This window comes from Accipiter gentilis, chromosome 21 (assembly GCF_929443795.1).
Source record: "Accipiter gentilis chromosome 21, bAccGen1.1, whole genome shotgun sequence".
NCBI classification, from domain to species: Eukaryota; Metazoa; Chordata; class Aves; order Accipitriformes; family Accipitridae; genus Astur; species Astur gentilis.
The window spans coordinates 758,971-780,545 of record NC_064900.1 but is presented as its reverse complement, the minus strand read 5'-3'; the positions used below and the strand labels follow the sequence as shown (position 1 = coordinate 780,545).

The following is a 21,575-nucleotide window of genomic DNA, read 5'->3' as shown; positions in this document are numbered from 1 at the left end:
TCTACTTGTTTACACATTTGCTGCAGATCTTCATCTTGCTGCATTAGATGGTGTTTTGTGTGACTACCATTGTACACGTTCTGACTGGGAGCTGCAGGAGGTGAACTCCAATCTACAAAATAACAAAGCGGTACATGTAATTTCTGACCACCGTCATCTGGAATACCCCAATTTCTGACCCCCATCAGCCAACTCTATAAGGGGGAGAAAAAGAAAGTAAATCTTTTTTAGGCCTTCTTCTCCAATAAGCCCTAGTAAATCTGTTCCTGCCAATTCCAAATAGCTTAGATCAAATGTCCTGAGTATCCACCCACTAATGAAACAGAGACAGAGCATCCCCAGCTTCTTCACCCCAAAGCTTTGGCACTTCGGAGATTCTGCAGATGCAAACTCGGGTAGCCCTGAGGAACTGAATGTAAGGCTGCAACACTGATTTTTTTTTTATTTTTTTTTCCATTAGGAAGGATATGAGCTGCTGAGCTGCCCTAGAGCTTTACCCTCCAGTTGCAGAAGGTTCTTTCCCATTTCATGTGTCTGTAGGCCTCGCCTATGTTGTCCCATCAGAAGGGAGAAGTCAGCCGTTGGTCCATCTGCCCCACTGCTACATCATCGACTGAAGAAGGCACAGTATTGTACAAATGATGAAGACTGAAATGGATACATTCCACTAGTACAAATTCGAGGTATGGGACGCAGACAAGGAAAACTTATACTGGTGCTGCAACGGAAGTCATTCAAATGTGGAGGAAAGGTGAGCATAAAAATTTGAGACTTAGCACCGTAGACTAAGAAAGAGCACTTCAGACAGGATTAGACTGGAATAAATTGAAGCTGTAACTACTCTGGAGGACATTAACATATGAATTATTTGTACTGGGAACTTTTACTTCACGTGCTATGTAAAATGTAAAGCTTAGTATTTTAACCATTTGTTCTCAGATTTCTCTTGCCTGTGTTCAAAGTTCTTGGGCCAGATTTTTGGTTTTCCAAGATGTACGGATGGAGAATCACAGAACTCGCTGACCGTTTTAGATGCAGGGGACCTTGGGAGGTCTGCAGTCCCAACGCCTGCTGACAGCAGGGCTGACTCCGGGGGTGGGTGAGTTGCCCACGGCTGTGTCCTGGCGAGTCTGGAACACCTCCAAGGATGGCGATCCCCCTGGGCACCCTGACAAAGCCCCTTCTTTAGCCTTCCTTGGGGAGGAGGAAGAGAAGAGAGCAGGAGGAGTGCGGCCTTACAGCAGGTGGAGGAACAACGTTACGGGGAGGGGTGTAACCGCTGCGTACGGTGGGAGTAGCACCCTCGGTGAATGGCAGCAGAGGTGCAGCACAGGCAAGTTCTTTCACGTTTATGTCCCTCAGGAAGGAAGCCAATAGTCCCGTGAGGTCTTCCAGCACAGAGAGAGAACGAATCCTTCCGGCTCGGTTCCTCTCCCGCGACTTTTTTAACTGAAAAGCGGGCGCCTCCCGTCGCTGCCGAGGAGCTTTCTAGACGGAAACCAGCCGTTCTGCCGGACGGAGCGGCACGGCCGTCGCTCCGTGACTTGCTGTCGCAGCCGGGGGAGCGACACGGGCCGCTGCCTCTCGGGTTCCCCGAGCAGCTGCTGCAGGGACGGCTCGGGCCTTTCAGCCGCCTTATCCCGACAGCGTGGGCCCAGCAGTCTCTATCGCGGCGCCCGGGCTCCTTGCACCCCTGAGAGTCACCGGTGAGCCCCGGGGGGGGGGGGGGGGGACGGGACGGACACGGGACACACGGGGGCCAGCCCTGGCCAGGCTCCCCGGCGAGCCACTCCGTCCCGGGGCGAGCCCCGCGGCCGAGCAAGAGCGGGGACGGTGGCGAGGGCTGGCCGGGAGGTGGCAACCGGGAGCCTCTTGCGGGACTGGAGCAAAGGTGGAGGGAGGCTCCCAGGAAAAAGGTGGCTGCCTTGAAGGTGGGTTTATTTGCCTGCCAGATGGGAAGTCTGTGACCAGCCCCTTTAAAACAGGTAAAGGCAGTAAGGCTTCTCCACCCACTCGCCTTGATCTTTCATCATAACTGTGGGCCAGGCGGGGAGTTGTGCAATGTGTGCGCTCCCGTCCGGCGGCTGCGGCGGAGCTCCATGCCCGGCGAGCGGGGGCCGAGGCTGGGAGGCCTGAGGCGGGCGAGCGGGCAGGGGCTGGCAGCCAGCCCCCCTCTCCGGCCGGCGCGGGGCTGAGGAGCTGGAGCGGCGGAATGGAGCTCTCCCTCGGGCTGCTTCTCTTCTGGGCTCTCCTTCCCCCCGAGGTGCCGGGGAAAGAAGGTGAGCGTGGGGCCGGCCGCGCCCGTGGCCGTGGAGGGTCGGGGCGGGGCGGGCGGGCAGCCAGGGACCCCCCTGAGGGGCCGGGAGCGGGGCCGGCCCCACACGCGTGGGGCCCGCCCGACACGCGTGGGGCCCCGGGGACGCCGCAGCCCGCCCGGCGGGAGCTGGGGAAGGGAGCGGGGTGTCTGGGGGAGGAGGGGGGGGGGGGGGGCGAGGGGCAGGAGCAAACCCCGTCCGAGTCTCGGCGCCTGGCTGGGCTGAGCCCAGGTACGTTCTCCCCCTCCCCGGTGAAGCGCAAGTGGCTCTGCATGTCCAGCGATCCAAGAGAGTTCTGCCTCTGTTTGCCCTAAACGCAGATAACGAGTTTAAACACACAAGTTTAAACTCAGTTTAAACTTAAACACAAGCGTTGCAGATAACAAGTTTGAACTCAAAAAGTTCCCCCACCACCACCACCACCCCCCCCGCCAACTCCCCCGCAGTTTCCTCGGGAAGCCCTCTTGGGAGTTAACCCTTGTGAGCAAGAGGACAGTCACTTTTTCGGAGGCTTGGAAGGTGAGACAGTCTCCTTCACCTACCCCAGCGTTGGAAGGCAGAGCTGGGCTTCGCAACTGCCTCTTCCAGCTCTTGAGACTCCCTTGCTTCCCTTCTCTGTCCCACTTAGTCCCTTTTATTAGATGTAGTGATCTTTTTTTTTTTTTTTTTTTTTTTTTTTTGCTTCCATCTTGGCAGTTGCACGGTGGTTATGAAACATCCGAGGAATGGGAATTTTTAACAGAGAGGTGAGGAAGAGTAAATGTCTGTTCTCTTCCCTACCTCCTCCTGCAGTTAATTCCTGCCGGAGACTTCCAGTCTCTGTTTTGCACGGCGCGAGGTGTTGGGGCTTTTCTGTCCCAAGGACAGCCTTCTCCTTTGCTGCTCCAGGCTCTCGATGGAGAGGACTTAGTCATAACTGGCAGTTCAGCCATGGGCTCATCTCAGACTCTGCGAGTGCCGAGTGCTCTTTTAAAGCGTTCTTGACAAGCGCGTTTGTACTGAGGATCCAGCTACGTGGATGCAGCTAGCAGACATTGTGGAGAAGGCCGGTCTAGGTGAGAAGTAATATAAGGTAGCGCTACACAGGCTCTGGTTTCTGTAGGTGTGTGACCAGTAGTTGGCAGCAACGCTCGGGGACTTCTCTGCCAGCTTCTCCCTTATCTCAGCCATCTCATTTGGGCTGTGCCTGTGATCCACTCTTCCTTAATGTGTCTACCTGGGAACAGCTCATTTCCCCGGCGTCCTCTCTTATCTGAAGTCTTTCTTCTTTTTGGGGAGACCTCCTCCCATGCGGCTGGACAGCCATGTGAGCGTCCTAGCAGCGAGGCTGTCGACCAAAGGGCTCGTCGCCCCCGAGTACTCGTATTCCCTGCGCTCTTGTAGTCTTGCCGACTCATTCTCCCTTTCCTTGGAGAATCCCAGTTGGGGCTTTCGCTTTGAGAGGTACTTCTTGAGAATGGACTTCGTCCCCTCCAGTGGGCACTGGGCAGGCGACGGAGCTGCCGCTGGCGGTGCAGCGGCACGGCACACGGGCTCTGCAAGGTTCCCGTCCCGGCTGCTTCCGAGTTCCTTTTCCCTTGCTCTGCTAGAACTTGCCATGCAGCCCCTCTCACTTGCACATCACTGCTTCAGGCCTGAAGTGCGTGGGATAGATATTATCTGGGTGACGGTTCTGGAAGGACAGGCTACCTCACCCTGGGAGTTTTTGGAGACAACAACACGAGAACAGTATCTCAAATAGAGAGATTGAGAGCAGAAGCGAAGCGGGTGAGGAGCCTTGTCTGGACGGGGAGTCTGTGGCTAGGAAGGTTTTGCCATATGACCATGCTCTGAACGCTGGGAACTTGCAAAACCTGGATTCCTGCTTTTCCCTTCTCCCAATCCTGAAAGGGTGTTTCAGAGGTGAGAACAGCAGTGCAATCCCTCTTATCTCTGACTCTGGGCCCACAGCCTGCTTCCTCATTCCACGGGACTCTTGCTGATCTGCACTTTACACTCTATTACTTAGAGTTGGCAGGCGGTATTTGTAAAGCAGTCAGATGAGGGGGAGGAAATCTGGTTATTTAAATGCCATTTAAATATTTCCCCCCTCCTACCTTTCACCCCCAAATTCTTTTCTGAGACGTTTAGAAATGACCCCTCTGAATACACCCATAGGAATCTAAAAGGGAATCCAGGGAATTTTTCCTGTTTCCTGCGTTCCCAAGCTGGGGCTGCGATGGGTGCACTGAAACCAGTAGTCTGTTCTGGCAGCACCGGCAGACCCAAAGGCAGGCATGAAGCTGCACATCCAGCGGTACGACTTATTCCAACTCCTCCTCTCTCTTCTCCCTGTTTGCCTACGGAGTGATAGACTTTTAACTTCTCTTCAGATCAGGACTCGAGGGCAAACTCTGATCACATTTTCAGATTTCTTCGAGGGCTAAAAATGAACACACCACTGATTTTTCTCCTTTGTCACATGACTCCAGGAGCCAAGGCTTAACGCAGCCATGCAGGGCAATTCTGCAAGAGGTGGCAATGCTATGCATGGGAGCTGTTATTCTCTTGCTGTCGTGGCTAAAACACTTGGCAGGGGGGAGAGTGAAACGATTTTTAGGCCACCATCAGCCGGTGGATAGCCTGGGTCAGAGGGAGAGGGCTCAGCAGTTTGAACAACGGATGCATCTCATGGCTTTTGGGGACGGCGGCAGCGGAAAGTCCCTTCTGCAACTTCACACTGCCTCCGTACTTTCCCACTGAGTTTCAAGCACCACATAGTACCTCTGGGTGACACTGATTGATCTTTTGTGTTTGGTAATTTGTGTGATTGCCTGCTTCTTCATCCGTTTTGTCTGCTGCCTTCCTATTTGGAGGAAAGATGTGTTCAGCTGCTAATGCTGGGTTCCCGTTTCAATAGGCTTCAGCCTCCTGCTCCCATTTTGGGGCAGCTTTAGGAAGTGGAAAAATTTGTCAGGGTTGCATTTTTTGGGATGTGTGTGGGTATTACTTGAGAGGAGGGTGGAAGGGGAGAGGGTCTCGTGTATGAGGAAAACCTTTTAACTCCTGACTAGCTGCACTGTCTTGTATCTTCCCATCCTTCCTCTAGCCATGCTTTTTGGAGATGAAAGGTCACGAAGGATGTGGGCTTGAGAGAGGCAGTGCAGGCTTTCCCTTCCGTGGCAAAACGAGGATGAAGCCATTCCATGGGCCATATGAATTGGGTCACTGAGTTGTTTGTTTTGTTTTGTTTTGTTTTTTCCTCCTTCTTCTGGTTTTCAGTGGATCTACTCGACACAAGCACTGCGCAGGGTGAACTGGGCTGGCTTCCAGACCCTCCAGAAGTAGGGGTGAGTACACACATTCAAGGAAGGGGAGCCACTGGGAGTACTAAATGATGGAAAAGCATAATCCAAATTGAAATCTCACCCTGCCTCCCAAAATTGGGCTTCTGCAGCTCCACCCTCTCCTGGACATTGTATGCTTTGTAAGTCTCTCTCCCTTGCATCCCCTTCACCTCTGCAGCCTCGCCCGCTAGCCAGCTGTTTGGGGGACTGATGCATCATGGACTTCCAGTAGTTCTTCTGATGCCTGTTGGCTTCCAGTAGCTCTCAGTGATTAAACGTGTCCTTGAAATATATTGTTTCCATGAAGTAATAAAACTTAATGGAGAAAAAGGAAAAAAATAAAGTCATCGCCCAGTTTTTCATTCTAACATGGTACAAATACATTTTATGTCTCCTTTTCCAGGCAAATTGCCATGGCAGAAGTATTTCTGTCTCCAGTCTCTCAAGAATTTAGAATCTTTGTCTGTTTAAGGTTGTTCTGTCTTTTTTCCTCTTGAGTACTAAACTGAATGATTCAGTTACACATTTTTTAACTCAGCAGCTGACTGAAGAAATAACTGTTAACTCATGGGCCAGCAATCTGGCCTACTGGGTGGGCTGCAAGGTTCTAGGACTTTACACCCAGCCCTAATGCTATGTTTGGCCCACACAGCTGACGAGAGTGGCATTTCCCTTTGTTTCACAACTGTAAAACTGAGTTGATGGAAGTGCTTCAAAATCTACTTCTGAAACCACTGCAAAATTGGACCCCAAAAGACAGCTGAGCTCTCAGCTATTTTTGTACAAGTACAGCTATTTTGTATGCAGCACAGTTGAGCAGCCCCTCTAGCGTCACAACCTATGTTATCGAAGATGGTTTCTTTTGTAACAGCAGGACTGTGGGAGTGGTGGAGGGAAGGCACAAAGAAAAGGGAATTCAGGGACTACGCGGCAGTAATTAGAAGGATGTATGTTAATACATAGTTCCAGTTCCTCATCCATGCTCTTATCTTTCTAGCAAGCCCCAAGCTCTCCTGTGGAATAGGAGTCTTTACCCTTGCTGCTTTTAAAGTAGACTTGAGTTCAGCCTGTTCCTAACTCATTTTCGTAACTTTCCTCTGTAATGCGCTGTGGCTGGTTTAAATTCACCCCAGCCTCCTCCTCCTCCTGGTAGTCTTGCTGGGTGAACTAGAGCCAGACAGTGAGGTTCTCCTGTACTGGCCTAACTGCATTTGTTTCATTAGTACAGCTGTCTTGGTTATTACTATTATTATTATTATACCCTACTCAAAAGAGGTGCCCTAGTGAGACATACATGTAGATCATGTTTTGCCCATTGTTCCTTTTGTTGCGCCCAACTGTCTGTGTGGTAATTTTAACCCAATGCTAGGCTCCAGGCATGTTCAGGATGAAGTCAGCCTCTTGAAGAGATTGGAAAAAAACCACTGAAAAGTGCATTCTAAAAATAATCTGATAGAAAGAAGACAAAACCTTTGTTACAGAACATCTGATTTTTTGCACAGTAGGTTCACAGCAGTGCTAGGAGTTGGCACACCCTTCTGCTTGTGCGATACCTGCTTTTTAAAATACTTATATTTAAAATACAGTAGTTGTAACCGGGAATTGTAGAAGATGCTGGAAAACATGGCCTGAGATCAGTCTGAGCTAATAGGTCAGGATGCTGATGACTGATAAACTAACAGAGGATGAAGAACAGATTGACTGACTTCTGATGAGCAACTCTTTTGAAGGGATTTGTCTAATTACATCATTTCCCAATAACTGTTAGGTGGAAGGCTGACAAACTGCCACAAGCAAAAAGGGAACAATGTGCAATTGTCTTGGAATCAGACCTTTGAACAACTGTTTCTGAAACCATTCTTCCAAAACGAAGGAGTCAATATGTTTGGAAGAGAACTGAGATTAATTCAGAACATTTTTTGACATAAAAGAGCAAAGATTAATACTGAATAGCCTGACTAGCTTGATTAGTAACAGGCCGGAAACATCTGAGCTGCATTGCATACAGAGTTGAAGGGCATATTTCAAGTAACACTGCTACTTGTACCTAACCTCAGATGCCAGAGATCTCCCACCTGTGAGCTGGATTTGTGTCAGTACGCTTATCACACAGAGGAGGAATTTGTTGTGAGGAATTTTCATGCTTTATACAGGCGAGGTCTCTGAGGCATGGCCCAGAAGAGGCTGGATAATTCTGTGGAGGCAGAATTATACCTTTTTCTCCTCACTTTTAGCGAATGACAATGGATGAAGTGGCTTGCCATGTGTGATTGTTTCACGGTCAGACCTGGTCTGCATCCAGTCTAGACAATGCTTCTGTTAACACACGCTCAGCCTAAGAACACCGAGCTGTATACCAGTCAGTTTTGGACAGCATGGGTCATTTTTCTGGACTTCTACAGTACCTTAACTCACAGTGAAATCTTGCCTAAGCTTAAAGGTAGTCTTCAAGTGAAAGCGTCTATACTTTAAGTAAAGTGTTCCTAGAGGTTTGTTTGCTAAAAGATTTGCGCTAGCTTGCTTTGTAGTAGCTGTTTAGAAAGGGTTTCATTCATTTTGGAAACTGTTGGAAACTACGTATAACCACTTTCTTATCTACCTTACCACCCGCACCCCCTCATCATCTAACAAATTTCTTGATAAGTTTTTTGTCTTTGAAGTTTTGAGACAGCATTACCAGCTGGGCATGGGGAAATGTATTACAGTACTAGTGCTAGATTCCCATTTTTTAACATGTGTTGGAGAGCTAATGATGATCACTTTGAAGGTGTCAGGAGTCTGGAATTTACTTGCTCTGACATTTCTTTAAGGCTCCCCACGCTGCACAAGCAGCCTGGCTACCTGAACTGATTTCAGAAGTCACTGAAACTGTCCAAAAAAGACTTCTCAAATCCTATCATGAACAAATTCAGTTACCGGGCATAGCAGCATTGCTTCTTGGCTGCTTGTAAAGTAACAGTGTAAAAAGTTACTTATCTCTGTTTTGCTTTCAAAATTGCATCAGCTTTGAACTGATGGTGATGAGGAGTCATGTTATCCTCTTGCATTTTGCTTTTAATAGACAAGGCCCTAAGCAACCCAACCTGGCTTTGAAGTTAGCCTTGTGTGAGCAGGGGCTTAGAGTAGAGACCCAAAGGTCCCTTCCCACCTAAATCTTTCTGTGTTTATGTGATAGTTCTGCATTGTTTGTTCGCTGAATTTTTAGCCCAGGCACAAAAGGTCCTTCCAGTTTTACCTGATTTAATTTTTGAACCCTGTAATATCTATTCCTGTGGATTTTCTGCATCAGTTTATGTAGGCCTATGATACAACATATTGGGCAATCCAATATTTGTCTTTAGTTGCTATGATTATTTCACCCCCAGCTTTTGGCCCTATCTTGAAATTTTCCTTTTGTCCACTATTCCCAATTTCCTTTTTGTCTATGTGAATAGTATTTGCATAATCCAGTCATACCTGCGTGAGTATATGTTACTACTTTATTCCTAGCCATTTGTACTGTATGATGCTGCATACTGGGCCTCTCGATATGACTTTCGGTCTCTATGCTGTCAAATGGATTGAAAATTAAAGACACTTTTGTTCTTTTTTAGCTGGTATGTTTTCTTGGGAGGCATGCTTTCACCAGTTCTACAGCTGCCTTTGCTTGTAAGAGTCCTTTTTCACAGTAACTTTGTGTTTAAATCGGATATCTGTTGTTTCAGAATTCACATGACCCTGCTGCTGCCACTAATTGCCAAATTGTCATATTTATTACATATTTAAGGTTCAGCAATGCTCAGTTCTCAACTGGTAGCTGGTTCGTGGAGCTTATTTTTCCCAAATTATATTCCTGCATGGATCATAGTATTATTAAAGCTTCCAGATGATTTTCTTAGTCTCCTTTCTAGGCTGCCATCATTCTCAATCTCCTGTGCATGGTGAAGTGGAGGACATAATTTTTTTTTCTGCCTATTTCAGACACTTGCTTCCACACATACTTCAAAGTGTTGCTATCCGTTTCAGACTTTCTACCACGTCTCCCAGTGTGCGTGGCACCTGATCTGCTCATGTCTTCCAAAGTCTACCTTCACACAGGACTAAGGATGTGCATTTAATCCCAGTGACCTAATGTATCCCGGAGGCTGTTCATAAATAGCCACTAACTGCAACTATTGTGGCTCCAAAAACACTTGAAAAACTTTGGAAATTATGTAATTCTTGTGCAGTTCTGCACCCCACGTTTCACAAGGAGGTCTGATTATGAACACAGCAGCTGCAAAAGCTATGTGAATGCAATTTCAGTAAACCAGTGGTCAGATTATTTTTTTTAATGCTGTTATTTTCCTATTAAATCCCAGGCATAGTACAAATTCTACACTGCCTAATTATTTTCTTTAGGTGATAGGCTAGATCAAGTACTTGTGACCTGTCAGCAGCTTTTATATCAGTGACCACATGATAATGTTTATATGCCTTCAGGTTCCAGCAAGGCGAGGCTGCGTTCCACCAGACTAAGAGGTCCCAGATGATAATAACAGCTGATGGCTGGTTTCTGTTTCCACCACTTCTGCTCAGACAGATAGGCCTGGTCATGAAGGAGATGATAGCGTTGTGGGCCACACAGCCCTCAACCTGCAAGTGATTCCAGCACAGCACTCCTATTTCATTAAACCTGGGCAGTTCACTTAATCAGGCTTCTTGGTATCTTACTGACTGAAACAAGTCTCAGCCGGTCAGCTTTTTGTAGCATCCAAAGGTGGTGTGAAAAATAATTATCAGAAATGCTATTATGTGCACCTCTTCCCACAACTGTTGACAATGCATGTCCTTCAAGATCTAACTCAAATGGATGTAATCACCTCTGAACCTGGAATAAAGTAGCAGTATATATACCTCAGGCTGCTCTCAGCTTAAGTGTCAGGCATAGAGGATTAGCTCTTCCAAGCGAACAGGATCTGTGTAGAAATTAGGGACAAACGCTCAGTAAAGTCAACAACTAACTGGAAATGGGAACAGCTCTGGATTCAGGGTCATGTCCTGACATGCCCTGGTGCTGCTCTTGATATGCAGACTGGTGGAGATACTTGTTGATGCTATTCTGTTAAGTGAAAATTAGTTATTTTGTGTGGATTTGGGAGGGAAGGACAAAAAAAAAAAAAAAAAAGCTATGCATATCCAGGTATACTTTACTTCACTCAGAGGGGGGAGTAAAAAAAGTGAGCTGAGAGGAAGTAAAGTGTAAATTAATAGCTGTGCTGTAGACCAGATCGCATGAGCCACCAACCAGGTAGCCTCGGATGAAGTCGCTGCCACAGACCCAAGCAGCAGTCTCGGCTGGCGCGCTGTGTTGTGACCCGAAGGGCAGAAAAGACCGTGCTGTGAGCCAGGGCGAAGATGCGATACAACCGTGGCATTTATCACCGCAGCTGCTCAGGCACTACAGCGATGGCAGGACTGTTGCCTGGCAGCTTCGGGAAGCTGATTCACCCTTTTATAGCTGTTGAATGAGAGTGGACGAGGCTCGCTGAACTTCTTCATGTCAACACAAAAGCACCACAAGTCAGCTGGAGTTTTGAGATGAGTCTGCCTATAGCATGGTCCTCCGAGAAGACTAACAGGCTGTTTAAAATAAAAACCAAAACAACTTTTATTGCAATACCAACCAAAATACTGGTGAGTTTGCAGCCAGGCAGGTTAGAAAGGAAAGGCTTTATATCTTTTGTTGCCTGCTGTGCCTTTGCTGGCTGGACCTATGCTTTGAAGTGTGATTCTTACCATCTCAGAGGCAGAGCTGCAGAAAAATGTGCCTATTCCCTCTGATTTCTTGGAAGGTTATTTCCATTGATTCTAAGGCCTAGTTTCTGGCTTTTCTGTGCTTGACCTGGAGCCTGCCAGCTCCCCACTGTGACATGCTGCCATGTCCTGCAGTTTCTTTTCTCCACGTAGGTTTGATCAACTCAAAGAAAAGGCACAATTACCCTGTCCCTGTTTGGCATTCCACCTGATCCATCTTTTAAAGGAACCTATACAAACAGAGCAAGTATTGCCCATCACTATCAGACTCATTTCCCAGGTTCATTGTAAATACTGGAAGTATACTTGACGCACCATACAAAACTGTAACTCACACCATAGAAAGCCCTTTGCCTTGCGGGTTAAAAAAAAAAAAAAAATCACTTCCATTTACAATGGATCCTATGCAATGTACAATGTAGCGTAAAAATAACATGAGAGCTAACATTTGCTTTATTGGTAATAAGACTTTAGCCATGAATTCTGAACTCTTAAGATGCACCATCTTATTTTCCACTCCTGTCCTTGTAGTTATTGGTATTGTTAGTGGGTGTTAGCAAAATAGGCGTATACAAAACAAGTGTTCCAAAATAGCTAGGTGAAATGTTGGACTAGCATATCATTGCTTACCTAGTAGCATCTGTTGTGACCAGAACTGTTTTCATGGACGACCTTAATGTGGCCAGACAGTTCAGAGAATGATCAGACAGCAGAACCTGCGTTTGATAAACAGGTTCTGTAATCAATGTGCTGGAGCTCTGTGGCTCACCTTAGCACCTTATCTTCCCATAAGAACCTGAGTACAAGTTAAATTGGAAGGAGATGGGTGCGATGGAGACCTATGTGCTAGTGCCCTAAAGGACAAGTAATTACATAATGCGGTTGCTCCTCCCTGAAAATAATCAATGGATCATTGCAGGAGAAAAGTATATCATCCCACCTGCAGACAAGTAAACATCATTTCTATGTTCAGTTGTGTCAAAGACTCCGTGATGATGTGATGAAATCAAACTCCCCTGATCATTGCCAAACGATCAAAGAAATAAAAGCAGCCTCTTTGCTGTTCTCAGATCTAAAGTTAGGGGACTCACGAAGTTAAGTGTCTAGATGTCACCGCACTTCTTTCATCATCGCCATCTAAATTGTCTTCCACGCCAGCAAAAGAACTTGCAAGAGTATTGAGAAACTTTCAGGGAAGGGTCACAGAAACTTCATTCTGGAATACTGCCAAAACACCACTGTGGTGCTGCTATTTTTGACTGGCTGGTCTAGCTGACAGATTTTTGTCAGATGTATTTTAGCTGGAGAGAAGCTGTTGATCAGATCACGGAAGGTACCAGCAAGATGTCTCTATTGTCACAGTCTTTCTCCTCTGAGGCGCTATGCTAAGAATGTAGTACAGCTGAACTTGTAAGGTACAACTGCCTTCAACTCTGAATCTATTCCAGGAAGGCTTTTTTCATCATGGTAGCATGCAAATGCTGCTATACAAAAGTCAAAGAGACTCCACAGGCAAAAGTGCTGCCAGGGGAAGGAGACAGAAACTGTTCAGCAGTGCAGCCTCTGCTAGGTGGTTTCAGGCTTGGCGCACCACTGACGCATTGTGGCTGAAAAAGATTGCTGTTTTGGGGCCGTGCGATTTTGCTTCAGAAAGAGGTTTCAGGGATTAAAATAGCACTCTGAATTGTGTTGCAAATTAGATGGGAAAGAGATGCACTTGCTCAGTGCAGGTACGCTGTAGCTGACCGTACTAACTCAGCCGGCCTTTCCATCGTAGTGCAACTCTCTAACCCGAAGTTAAACAAGTTATTGGTTTTCAGTATATGAACTCCTAACTTTTCCAGTGGAGACATGCATCTTGGTTCAGTAACTTTAAGCCTATTGGCAAGAGGCTTGCCTTGTCGTTGCCTTCTGTAAGTCTCTTAAAAGTATCGCTGTGCCTTTTCCCAGGATTGGAAGCCACTGTGCTAAGCTAATGTGAAAGCAAATGAAACACAGGTCACAGCAGGCAGGCTCTTATCTGAAAGGAGACAGGGCAAGTCCCTGGCAAGGTGGAGATGGAGACAGCATTACTGTTGTGAGCCACAAGCTGTTTTGACTCCAGTCTGAGCCTAAGGATTTGCAATACTGTCACAGTCTGCTGCCTCTGTCACTGGTAGCCTACCTCTTTATTAGCAAGGATCAATTTGTATTTGTCATCATAAAAAAATTGTTGGGGTTTTTTTCCCACATAAAAAACCCCCTAAACCCAAAAGACACCACTGTATTGATGCCTGCAGAGCCTGACAGTAGCTCCAAGAAGACGTACGAGCTGTCTCTGTTTCTGTCTTACACCTTATGGCAGATCCTAGGAAAAGTAGCCCACAGATGGATGGAGGCATCACAGGTTGTCCTAGATAGGCTCCTTGACACAGACCTAACCTAGAGAAGGCTCATTTATAGAAAAAGGCAGAGTAAGCCTTCCTTAGGCTTCAGACCCTCAAACTGTATAATGAATTCAGAGTCGATCAAGGCAGATATTAAAAGGCATGTACCTTATCTTATCTTTGGATTTTTACTCACATGGCAGACCAAACTGATACTGTTTACTAGAGATACCTACTGGTGCTCTTCCAGACTGTCATTCAAGTAATTCTGAACTGCCTTCATAAAGACAGCTCGTCTCCACCACTGCTTTCTGTATATTGAATCCAACCGAGTAATGGGAGGAAAGTTGCCTTCCTTTTTCCTAAAAATGTTCTGAGGTTATTGAGATAGTACTTTTGCTTTGAGGTTGTCGTTCACTTGACACTAATTGCTGTGCTGGAATTATTTTGCTCTGTATTATAGCACCAGACCAAGACTTTCAAGAACAAACCTCTGGAACTAAGTGCCTGTGTTAGTATATGTGTTCCTGAGAAGTACAGAACACCCTTTTGTTCTCAGATCCAATAGCTGCATCCTTAGACTTTTTAGAAAGTCAAGCTGCTAATTTATGGCCCTCTCCTGTGTGCATTGGCTTTTGTTTTCTTAGCAACTTTTTAAGAATTCTTAAAGGTTTTAAAAGTTTAAAGACAGTTTAGACTTAAAAAAGAATTTTGAATTTAAAAGGAGTTTTAAAGAATAACATTTAAAGAGTTTAAGAGCTCTTTAGCTTGCTTGGAACAGGGAACTGAATTACGTGATCTCCAAGGGTCCTTTCCAGCCTAAGTCTTTCTATGATTCTGAATCTCATGAGAAAGTTTGCTTGTAGCATCATAAAACCATAGTTCACTCACTGCTAAAATGAGGAAGTCTGACTCACGCTGTCCCCCCCTTTGAGAACAATGTTTCCCATCCTATGGCCAAACTGATGACTGGAGTGAGGATGCAGTGTCTGGAATGAAATGGGTAGAAAGTTACATTATCAAAGGAGGTTGATTCAATGTCATTGGCAGACACACTGGAGAGCCAAGTAATTAATATTGATTGAGCCAGACTTTACCACACATGTTTACTAAGAACATTACATTAAAAATCAGAGGCATACATTTTGATTTTGCAGCAGATTATTTGAGGATGTGAGACAGTTGCCTAGCAACTTCTGGCCTCATCACCCTTTCATTAAGTGTTGTATGTAACAGTTTTCCTCTACTACTTTGAATTTAAAAGCTTCACTGAATAATGAAAAGAAGTCACAAGCATATTTAACAATAGTTCTGTATTGTTAGCATAAATAATATCCTCATTTTACTTCCTTTACCCCTCAGCAGTAGAGTCTAGAAAAACCAAGCCTGACGCCCTTGTTATTTCTTTGCACCACACTGCATGTGAAACTGTGCAATAGTCAATGCTAAGCATCTTTGCCCTGAAGAGCTCAGTCTGGAAGAAGCTGGGCTGAGATGAGCTAAGAAATACAGGAGTTAGCAGTTGGATTTTTTCCAGCAGTAGAGTTTAAAGGAAATTTTTCTGCTGGAGTGGTCGCTATTGAAAATGAAACTTTGGTCCGGTGTCACTTAAATTTTGAAAATGGTATATTCAGGACATGCATCACAACAGCTCATGTCTTTTGGTGAGACATGCAAAAATTGCTTTCTGGTGACACTTGTCTGTGGTACTGCCTTAGGATAAACTGCTAATGGAAACTTGTCTAACTCCTGGCCTTCAAATGCAATTATGCTTTTCCCATCAGCTTGGTGGAGGCAGACACCCATGGAAAACTGCTTCTAAAAGCCAGTCCTGACATTGGCAGTTTCTTATGAAGGCTACTTTGCTCTTATTCTCCTTTCCAACTTCTTTTCTTCTGTTTCAATATACTTCAGGATGTGTTGTAAATTCAGGTCTGCAGCATTTTCCAGAAGATTTTCAATGAAATAGTGCAAGAGGTGATTAAGTGATTGCCCCTTCCGGTTGATCAATTGGGATTAATCGGTCTGTTTCTTGTTAGCCTAAGTCCTTTGACCTCCAGTAAGTGAAATAAGTGTAAATCCTGTGTGGTGCTGGTATATGCCAGCTGGATCAGATTAAGAGGGTGGGGTAACACTGGTGATTAATTACATGGAGAAAAAGGAAACAAGAAGGGACACATAGATACCATCCACAGAACTTCCTGGGAGGAGACTGCTAGTATGCACTTAGGTAAATGGCTGAAATCGGCCAGACAGGAGCTCGTGGTACCGGCAGGGCTTGCTAGCTTGGAGAAAGCGCTCCGGCAGTTTTCAGAGTGGGGCTGTGTAGGAGGTACACGGGTACGGCATAAAAGCAGAGCCTCCTTTGGCACTCTGTGGCTCCATCTCTTGCGTTCCCCTAGCAGAGTGACCTGGTCTGTGGGATCAGAAGCCAGGAGAGAGGCTGCAGGGGGTGGTGGTGCTGGAGAAATGTGTGAATCTCACGCTCAGTGCGTGAGAGCTGACAAGCCTAGAGTAATATGGAGACTGAGGCCTTGTTTAAATTGCATCTTAACCTGGGGTGTGATTTAAAACCAAGATGCTTAAACTTGTGCCAATACCTATGTGGGCACTTGTTTCAATTTAATTTGATTAAACATTTAAAGCATAATGAGAAAGGCAATCTTAGCATGGGGGGAAAAAGGATCTAAGTTATTTTCCCTGTGGACAAAACCTTGCTTTCCAAGTTTTCAGTTCTCACGTGTGACTTACTCGAAAGTGAATATTCTTTGCATTTCGTATCTGACCAGTGGTGAGCAAACAAAACTAGAACCACATAAAATTGAGCAAATGTGTAGGTTAAAATACATGTCAAACCCTACTGTATTCATACAAATAGCATCAGTGGGGTCATATAACCGGCTGGGCCCATGTCCTCCTCTCAGCCATTGTTTGCCTGGCGAAGAAGCAGAACCTAATCAGGAAAATCAACTGAGTTTTAATAGTTAAATTAGAGTTTGAAAAATATCACACTTAAAAGAAGCACAAACTCCAAATTGAGTGCTTGCTCTAGCACAGTCCTTCTGCAACTGACCTTCCCATTATGTCAGGCCATCTTTTCTCTTATCCCAAAGTGCTGTGTATTATTTTCAGGGGCTGATAATAATCCTGATCTGGTATGTCTTACTGTACACTTTGTAAATGGTGGCAGGGCAAAGTGGCCAATACATGGGAGTAGTGGGTCTTTTTCTCAATCTAAGATAAGGCAGTGTATGAAAGAAATAAATTGGAACCAAGGTAGGGTGAAGGGGATGTGCAAGGGCCCGTGCACAGCAGTTCCCTTCAATTTGGTGTAAGTCAGATCCTAATTACAGTATCCTCTTTGCTCCCTATGTAAAGAGTTTAGGCAGGTACGGGGCTCTAGACCAGATGCCGCTTTTGCTCGGTGTAAGAGACCTTTTGGCTAGTCAGGCTTTGAGCCCCGAATGCTATGTGGGAATCGATCTTCTAGGTGTGATTTTGTCATATTTGAAGCAAAAGTTGTTTCTCACATCTGTCTAATAATGTGTGTTTTCTTCTACCCTGGGAGCAGTGGAGTGAAGTGCAGCAGATGATAAATGGTACCCCGGTCTATATGTACCAGGACTGCAGTGTGCTTTCCGAGGGTGACACTGATCACTGGCTTCGCACCAACTGGATTTATCGGGGTGAGGCAGCCTCCCGCATTTATGTGGAGCTAAAGTTTACTGTGAGGGACTGCAAGAGCTTCAAAGGTGAAGTGGTGACCTGCAAAGAGACCTTCAATCTCTATTACATGGAGTCTGAACAAGATGTCGGGATCCAGTTCCGCCGCCCGCTGTTCATCAAGGTCTGTAGCGCTGGGGGTGAAGACTGAGTCATATCTTTCAGCTTAAACTAGTCATATCTTTCAGCTTAAACTAGGTGTGTCTTGCTGGCTGGGGGAGGCCAGGAGAGCCAGCATCTGGGGAGGGGCATGGATAGTAAGCGTTGTCCTCAGAATAAACTTTGTCCCCGGTGCCCTCTGTGATGCTCAGAGCAGTCTTTGCCACAGGAGGCACAGAAGTTTTCAAATGAGACTGTATCTCCGTTTTGCGTAACCACTTATTTAACTGGACACCATGTAGGTGAGGATTCTAAAGGGTTGTAACAGTACTGGATGTTTACACCAATTTTTAGAAGTAGTAAAGCAGAGACCAGAGGAATTTGACTTGCCTTAGGTAGTAAAGCAAGATTAGGCCAAGTGAAGAAGGGAATCCAGTTCAGGTTTCTGTGCTCCTTATCATTTACTCTTGTTGTTACAAGATACGGGGTCTTATTTTCTAAAACTGGAGGTGATGGTTTGCTATAGTGAAATTCTCCCGTGTGTGAAAGTATTTAGCACCGCTATATTTTAACTGCTGTTTCCCCCAACATGGTGCCCTCTTGCCATGGAAACATTTGAATTGCAGAACAGGGAACCTCAGCCTTTTTGTAGAGGAAATTCTATAACCCAGTTCTGTCCTAAAAGAAGCCACAGACCTAAATTATTTGACTGCCCTTTCCTCTGCAGTTTAAATGGCATGTGATGAAAACAACAGTAAAAGCCACCACAGGCAGAGCAGGACTCTGGTAACTGATTCCCTCCCTCCTCAGTGCTGCTCCACCTCCCCTGCAGCCTGCCACGTGAATTTGTGCAATACCTCCACTACTTCTAAACCTGCCTTATGATCCCGCTGCCAGATCCAACTACGTGGAGCGGGTGGTGTCGTGCAATGGAGAGGGGCCTGCGGTGGAGAGGATCAGTTATTAGGCTCTGCCTCTGGGAAGAAAGGCCACCCCGCCTGTAGTCCACCTTTTCCGTATCACATGAAGTCACAGAGGCCTTTCCTGTTTGCCCAAGCGTTGAAAACATCTCTCACTCACTCTCTTATCCTTCGTTTGCTGAGGCAGTGGCAATGTAAGAGCATGGGAGCATTTTTCACCCAAGTATCTACAGTGCTGAAATGTGCTGAGTGCTGCATGAGAAGCACCTTGTGGTAGATGACCTGATCTGCATCAAGTATAGCCTAGAAACAGGTGGCTGTAATTCACTGGTCAATTTTAAAACACAACTCTAAGCCATGTTGTGATTTTACTGCATACAATTTGCAAACAAAACAAAATATCACAGAAGGGAGATTTGCTCCTTTAAGGGCAGTTCCTAAAGACCTCTGAGATCAGAGACCCAGAACATAGGGTACTGTATAAGACCAGTGAATGACTGCCAAGGAGTTGAAAGGAGATGATGGAAAGTACGGAGGCAAGACAGGACACAGGCCCCGTTGTCAACACCTCTTCCAAGCGCAAAGAAAGCATGCGGTGCGCTGGCATTAGAAGCAGTTGACCATACAGCTTCTAAATGGCCTTAGTGTAAAAGAAGTTTGGGAGGCGTGGGTATCTCAGCTGCTGCTGCCTGCTCAGGTGTTAAAGCTGTTGTCTTTTTCGCTTAGCTCAACACCGTGGCAGCAGATCGAAGCTTCACAAGCAGAGACATCGAATCGGGCGCCATGCAGCTGAACACAGAAGTGTGCCCCATCGGGAAGCTGTCTCGCCGGGGCTTCTACTTGGCTTTCCAGAACTCCGGGGCTTGTGTAGCGATGGTGTCTGTCCGAGTGTATTACAAGACTTGCCCGGAGGCAGTGCGGGGCCTGGCCCGTTTTCCAGAGACGCTGGCGGGTTCAGAGGGGCTGACAGAAGTGCCCGGGGTCTGCGTGGAGTATGCAGCTGAAGAAGTGGGCTCTCCCCCAAGGATGCACTGCAGCACTGACGGGGAGTGGCTGGTACCGATGGGCCGATGCCTCTGCGCTGTGGGGTTTGAGGAGGTCGACGGGAGCTGCGTAGGTGAGTACGCAGACAGACACTGGCTGTGGGCCATGGAGAGGTTCCAGGGAGCTAGAGATCAGCAGAGCATCCGTAGGCGTGGAGCGGGATCGGGGGAGTTAGCGTGGTCTACCTCTCTCGTGCCTACCAGGTGTATCTTACGCCTTTCCTCCTCCCGTCCTTAGCTTCTCTTCTTCAATTGTGATTTTTCTCCCCGTGTGTCAGGTGTAAGACCTGCACACACCTCTCCACTCCCTCTTGGGCTTCATCCAGGAGCCTTCAGCTCTGGAGCTAGTTTCTGCGAGCTGTAACTGTGTGATTGACACTGACTCACTCAACAACTGGTTCCCAACCCTTAAATGGAAGCCTTATTCTCCCAGGGCAGACAGGTCAGATGCACGGAACAGTGTATTTGTCCCGTGACTGGAAAGCTGAGAGCCAGAGGGGGGCAAGTTTCTCTTCTGTGTCCCCTTCTGATTGGACTGGGATGGCTCCTCTGCCATGAGAAACCACGTAAAGCACATTGCACAATACTGTCAGCGCCTGGCTCATTTCTGAGGAAGAGCAATTAGCAAGCATAGGAGTCACTGGGGTACTGGAGCCACAGCACCAGGCAGGGTTGTTGGAGCAAGCTGTGCAGGGCGCTCCCTTTGCCACAGAGGTGACGAGATTCAGCTTCTTGGGGCAACTTGGTGTGTTTGACAGGGGAGAGGATATGTGTGGTGTTTGGAAGGGATATGTATTGCTGCACAGAGGGAGGTAAAAGACAGCACATCTCCACTCTTGTTGTCAGAGCCATACAGCATGAGGCTAAGGCATATAGAAAAAGGAATCCATGCACTGCTTCCAGGGTCAGCGGGTGCCCTGTCTCTCTGCTTTGTTCTGCCTTTGCTCTGCTACAAGGATCTGGTGCCTCTGTGAATCCCCACCGCTTAGCTGCTCATTTCGCTTGGGGAGCTGGTGAAGGTTGAAGCACAAGATCCTTGCCCTCCTCCAGCAATCCCCTCTCCTTGCACAGCCCAGCCAGTTTTTCCACTTAGGTGCTACAGAGCTCTCCCCGCCCTCCTGAGAGCACTCCCCTGGGAAGGGGCAGGGAAGCCGTCATGTCTGGACAAGCCCCGGCTGCTATCACAGCATAGGTTCATTCTACATCTGTGCTTTTATCCCACTCTGCCCGAGTACAGCTGCAGCCAGAGGTGTCTTTGGTAGGCTCAGCAGGAACTGGGGAGGTCTCCCAGGAGAGGAAGGGCAGAGGGGAGAACCCAGCAGGGGTAGGGAGAGGTACTTCATGTCCAGAGCAGTGTCTTACTGGAGGATCAGAGGAGAAGGTGAATGTGAGTTGCCGGCTGGGGTTATTTTGGGGCCCTCTCCCTCAGCGGAAAAGACCAGGCATTGCGCAAAGGACTGGGAACAATCCAGGTCAGGATAAAGGCCGAGGTCACAGGTTCTACTTTGTCCTCAGAAGGTGGAAGGACTTCTCCTTCAAACATGTGAAGGGGGACAGGGTGGAGGAAGACCTTCTGGCAGTGTCTTCTGAGTTTTGCCTTAAGTAGGAACTTTAAAAAAAAAAAAAAGGAAAGCCAAACCTTTGCCTCGCAACGGGGAGGAGAACCTGACCTCTGTTGTAGGACAGGAGGCAACAGAAAGCTGGAGGTTGAGGTTCTTAACTAGCTCGCTCAGCCTCTCGGCTGGAATTCCCAGCCGTATAAAGCTCTGCTGGGTACAGAACGGCTCAGCCATCCCACCATCCCAGAAAAACCATGCCAGCCCAGAGCATTCCATCTCAGCCTCTGGCAGCATTGCAGACGTTGCTGCCGATAAACCCCGAGCTCTGCGATGAACCTCCTCAGGTACGTCGTTTGCCCCGAACAGGAGGGCCGGCTGTGCCCCTGGCCTGCGTTCGGGTTCCTGGACGGGCTCCGCGGGGTGGCCGGTGAGCCGAGCTCCCTGTCGGT

The 21,575-nt window shown here is 47.2% G+C and overlaps 1 protein-coding gene across 2 annotated transcripts in view; it reads left to right on the top strand.

Moving 5' to 3' along the window:
* The first annotated feature begins 2,077 nt into the window (after positions 1-2,077).
* The window catches only part of EPHA1 (EPH receptor A1), a 34,767-nt gene continuing 15,269 nt past the window's right edge, over positions 2,078-21,575 (top strand). Inside the window, exons 1-4 of one of the 2 annotated variants that reach the window (XM_049824375.1) lie at positions 2,078-2,279; positions 5,577-5,644; positions 17,354-17,629; positions 19,251-19,641. In XM_049824375.1, coding sequence (XP_049680332.1) covers positions 2,213-2,279; positions 5,577-5,644; positions 17,354-17,629; positions 19,251-19,641 — 802 coding nt within the window. In that variant the 5' untranslated portion in view covers positions 2,078-2,212. Of the gene's footprint in view, positions 2,280-4,590; positions 4,612-5,576; positions 5,645-17,353; positions 17,630-19,250; positions 19,642-21,575 lie in introns of those variants that run through there. The other variant, XM_049824374.1, reaches the window with a different exon arrangement.